General features: G+C 35.7%; 1 protein-coding gene across 3 annotated transcripts in view; it reads right to left on the bottom strand.

The window, feature by feature from the left end:
• CDC42BPB (CDC42 binding protein kinase beta) overlaps positions 1-5,306 on the bottom strand; it is a 166,900-nt gene that overhangs the window by 62,201 nt on the left and 99,393 nt on the right. For all 3 annotated transcript variants that reach the window (XM_019518528.1, XM_019518529.1, XM_019518530.1), the window contains exons 7-9: positions 4,426-4,519; positions 3,349-3,549; positions 618-866 (exon numbers count right to left, since the gene is read on the bottom strand). In XM_019518528.1, coding sequence (XP_019374073.1) covers positions 618-866; positions 3,349-3,549; positions 4,426-4,519 — 544 coding nt within the window. The remainder of the gene's footprint in view (positions 1-617; positions 867-3,348; positions 3,550-4,425; positions 4,520-5,306) is intronic.

The raw sequence follows: 5,306 nt of genomic DNA, 5'->3' as shown, positions 1-5,306 counted from the left end.
GGGCGGGGGCGGGGGCGGGCCAGGAAGGGGAGGGAAAAGGATGAATGGGAGCAAAGCACTCCAGGAGCAGTGTGTCGTGGCTTCTCTCAGATGAGAACATGTACAGACAGACATTTTATCTTCCAGGAGAAACTCTCCTGGGAGTGATTTAACTGTCCCTGGTTGCTTCCAGGTTTTTTTTTCCCCTGAAGCAGGCATTTTTACTGTGAGAGAAAAATTCTGAACATCTGCACACTTGTGACTGCTACTGGGAGAGCAGACACTCAGGAGAAACCAAATGCCTGTATGTGGTCTCAGACAGAACAACACAGTCTAACAATATGTGAATTTACTGAAGTTTCTCTGATCAGCTCTACTTTTAACTATCAGTTCAAGGCCTCTAGAACAGTTTTAAGGAACTCAGTATTCTGGGGTGGATTCCTTTACCCATTATATGATATGATCAAATAGTAAGATTTAATATCCTAGCTTTATTTTTCACATACTTAATCAAATGTCATATTTTAACAACTCAGTTTATTAAAAACAAACTAGAAACAAGTTTGTTCATTTTTAACAGATTACTATTACCTTGTATAAAACAAAACACTGCAGTAATGTTTAAATAAGAAACTCACTGGATTCCTTAACACATCATCATCTACATCAAAGTTGGAGGTGTCAGAAGGACTGCTAACTTCTGGAATATAAGGTGCTTCTAGGTTCCGGATATTATCCCAATTGAGTCCCTCAAAAAATGCATGAGACTTGAAATCCTCAATTCCATTTTGTCCTAGTCTACGTTCCCGACTGCAGATAAGCCGCTGAATAAGGTCTTTTGCTTCTTCGGACACATCTGTAACATGGGATGGAAACTGAAATCGTTCCTAGGAAAAATAAAACAAACAATTTGAGAATTTTATATTAAAAAATTAAGTAAAGAAAAAAAAGATTTAAAAAAAACACAATTTAATAAAAAAGTACTAGACTAGAGAAATTTAACTAGACATGAACAGTCACAGTTATTGCTTTCAAGTCTTGTAAGCAGCAGAAGTATTTGCTTGGATCAAGTTAAATAGAATGGCTGCTGATTTTAAAACGCTAACTAACTAATAATAAATATTACCTATTTCTCCTCTGTTTTATATCTTCATGAATTAGTTTAAACATATTACCTGAAGCTTTTAAAAGAAAGGAAACTTAAAAAAAAAGGTTTTTTTGATTCTGTATGGCATATAATCAGAAGGATACAAGGAGTTGAGACCAGATTCCTATTAGTAGATGCATTAACTGGTTGAGGATCAGCCCCTTTATGTTTCTATTGGATGCGAAAACATGCTTACTAGTCTTCAGAGCAGTGGAGAGATCAAGTTCCTAGAACTGTATCTGTCTAACTTACTCCAACTGTGTGAACATTTTCGATTATATGATATCTTAAATTATGACCCCCCACCCCCCATTAAAAAAAAAAAAGAAATCAACAAAACAAACCTTCAGGGACCCCTCCCCCCACACACAATATCTCATACGGGATCATGCAATATTTTATGGTTCTACAAAATTTAAGGCATCTTATAAGCAGATAATAGGTGTCTTCATAACAGCAATATTTTTTCAAAAAGGAAGAGTTTCACTTTGAAATGTGATATGCTAATCATTAAAACCTTTGAAGGTATTAATTCAGATTCAGATCTTTCAGACTTTGATTTAAACTGGCTTCACTTAGATAATTTTTGTTGTTGAGATGGGTAGGAAAGTAAAGTTACTCAAAAGTCAAAGTTCAGCATTGAGATCTTTAAGTCAAGTTTTATTTGCTTTGCTTTATTTGCTTTGTATGTTATTTACCAAAATATCTTACCGAAGATATTTTTGGTTCCAAAATACATAAACAAAAGTACTTAAACAGTAAGTCATATAATTCAGAAGTACTTCTGTCAAGAAATATTTTAGTTTCTTTGACATCAGTATAAAACGCATGCTAGGTCTTCAAGTAATGTTTTTTTCACTACTGTAATCAGCTGTATTAGGCAGATTAAAATATGGCATTATAGGCAACAACCTCATGCAATGCAAGCTAGCTATTTACAATTAACATGTGAAGTTACTAAACATGAAAGAAAGTATTTTGCTATCTTTGGCTATATTTATGTACTTGAAACTCCTTTGCAAACAGGTGAGCTTATTGTTCTATGTACAGTCATCCTGTTGCCCCAAATCAGAAGGTGATATTGTAGTACTAAAGCTATCAGAGGAATACAAGACTCAGCTGGACTTAACCAAACAGATTTCAAGCTGAGATTTCCATTTGAAAATGAAACAGTCTTATTTGTTTTGTTGATAAATGTATCATCAAAACCAACAAGACAAGTGAAACTACAAAGGCAGCTTATGGTGTGGACATGACAAAAATCTAAAACAAAACAGATCAGATGACTTCCCTCAAGTCAGTCAGGATATGGCACCTTCCAAAAAAATATATGCTCAACAGTAATGTTTTAAAAACAAATTAAAGTATACTCATTGGCTATATCCATCAAGGATAATTTCTATTCTTTTTGCCTCAGTTATGAAGAGAGCATATTTATATTCTAGAACATGTAAGTCTTGAGCATCCTTATGCCCATCTAGCTGAGAGTATTGTTATTAAAACCATGCTAACTGTGCCATCTTGGACTTCCACATTACCTTGTATATATCTACCCAAGATCCATCATCTTCTACATACCGTCTTCAAAAGGACATCAGCAGAAAGTTTAGCTTCACACTGCTGCTTAAAATACAACTAGCTCACAAATAAAAAATTCCCTATCAATGCTGTATTTTTACACTGGCCAAAAATCATACCCCTAACTAAACTTGAGTGAACACTGCTTGTTTCTCTTACTTCCTTATTTGCCCAGATTATCTATGTACAGCTGTGTAAATAACATCTTAACTGTTCCTACAGAGCATGGAGGAAACTTTTTATAGTGTGCCCTACAAACAAGGTGATTGCCTTTAGAGAGACAATGAACCTTTTTTTCCATGACCAGTCTCAAAATATGACAGGAAAGCAACGTTTTTCCATTTCCACAAATGCAGAATAATTAATTTTTGCGTGAATCTGATATCAGATTCATGCAAAGAACCTTGTTTTCCCATGTCCTTAGACTAACACGGCTACAACCTACACCCCTGAAAAATCAATCAATTCTTAAAAGACAAAAACCAATAACATCTACAAAATTTAATGTTAATTTTTTAATCAGAAACATTTTATGGAATAACAAAATTGCTGTCACTCAAAACCCCCGTTTTCTTTGGAGGGTATTTGTGTCTGCAAAAGAATACAATTTTATTGACTACGTATGTCTTGATTGTATAACTTACTTCATGATTCATAATCTTCCCATAGGTTTCCACTAAGGATTCAGCATAAAAGGGAGTTTCTCCATACAGCATTTCATACATGCAGACACCTAGAGACCACCAGTCACATTCTGGTCCATATTTGCCCATCCCATCCTCCATCGCTTGCAATATCTCTGGGGAGATGTAGTCAGGTGTACCCACTGCCACTGAAGACTGTACCTTAAAAGTACAAATTACAAATTTTGTCAATGGATAATTTGACTTCTGGCATGAGTAATTCACAGGGTACATAATACACCACAGAACTTGTGCTAAATAACAGAGGGGAATTATATGGCATTTGTAATAGTGATACTCAGTTTTCAGTGTACAAGACTGCCAATTGCAATACCCTAATGGTTTTCTTTGCTTAGAGGTTCTCACAGATTACTGTGGGCTGAAGCAACAGAGGGGCAGAGTAGAAGGGGTGGACACATGGGTTCTGACTTGGTGTAAAAACAGCTCTGACAGGTTCAGAGTTACTACTTCGGAGCTACAGGCTTGCTGGGGATCTATGTAGTTAAATTTGTAGATGGTGCCCAGCTTGATTAACACCCATGGCTCCATCTGGATTGATGTTTCAAGTTGGTGACAACCTTGGCCATTAAAACAGACTGACTCACAGCTGGGGAGCCTGCAGATCTTTTGACTATCAGCAGGGGACAACTCTTGAATCCTTTTTCTCTGTTTTCCCAGTTTAGTTAACACAGAAAATTATGCAAGAAGCCAATCAATATGGAATCCCTAAAGCTTGTCATCAGATTCACTGGCCAGAATCACAAACGTCCATACTTCTCCTTTTCAAATAGTCCACAGGTATTCAATTTCTTATAAATGGTAATAGTGGGAGAGAACAAAGGATGGCTGAGTACATCTAATGTACAGTATATATACTTTAAAAGCAATCTTTAAAATATAAAATACATTCTAAATGCATATTAAAATGTATACATTTTGAAGATATCCCTTTACCGCTCTATTATTATAAGGTTTAAGAGCTCTCTCATACATCTAAAAACCCCTAAGTAATATCCAGCTCAGATATGTTTTACATACAGTGCCATCTTCACTCATCTTCAAACAGGATCCAAAGTCTGCCAGCCGTATATGACCATTCATGTCCAAAAGAACATTGTCAGGCTTTATGTCCCTATACATGAAAAGAAATTAAAGTGTTTTGATACACTACAAAACTTCAAATCAAAATTCTTATTTATACATTTCTGATGCTGACAAGATACCCGTACAAACTAACAGAGTAAACAGAATCATCTGTTCGCAGAACATTTACTTGCTTCATGTATGGGGTATGTAGTAACTCACACAGAGGAGGTTAATACCATTCCTCTACTATCTAGCACTTAATTCTTCAACAGAGCAAAGTCAAACCCAAACAGCTGGTAACTGAACTTATTTATGGTAAATTCTGGCAATACATAAAATTGAAGATTGATGAGGTGGGTCATTAACACTGTTTCAAGAGACTATAGATCTCTCACCATATAGCTGAAAGGGAAATGTTGGCATTTTTGCCAAGTACCCTAACCAATTTCAATTTTTCTCTGGTTTTCTAAATCCTCTTACCATTTTAACTGAAGACGATCCTTCATTTCTCATCCTAAGGATATCATAAGGACATCATAAAAGCTGCCAAAAATGTTTACTAATGAGAAAATGTTATTTCATATCATCTCATAATCAATCATGCTTTCTTCAGCCACTTTATGGTAGCTCATTTTCTCATCAGGTAGGAATATTAGCAATGAGAGTGACTATGGCATCAAGGGAGTTCAGTAGAGTCTTGAAACTTAGTCTGTAAAACAGGCTGAAATTGTCTATAGTAAGACTTTTGCCAATGTATTCTAAGGATAAATGAGCCAAAAAATTGAGATGGAATGTATACAAGTTGGTGACATGGAAATGGGGGGGGGGGGGGG

Source organism: Gavialis gangeticus, unplaced genomic scaffold (genome assembly GCF_001723915.1).
Source record: "Gavialis gangeticus isolate Ggan-Ray unplaced genomic scaffold, GavGan_comp1, whole genome shotgun sequence".
Classification (NCBI taxonomy): Eukaryota; Metazoa; Chordata; order Crocodylia; family Gavialidae; genus Gavialis; species Gavialis gangeticus.
The sequence above is the reverse complement of the archived record's forward strand: the minus strand, read 5'-3'. Positions and strand labels throughout refer to the sequence as shown.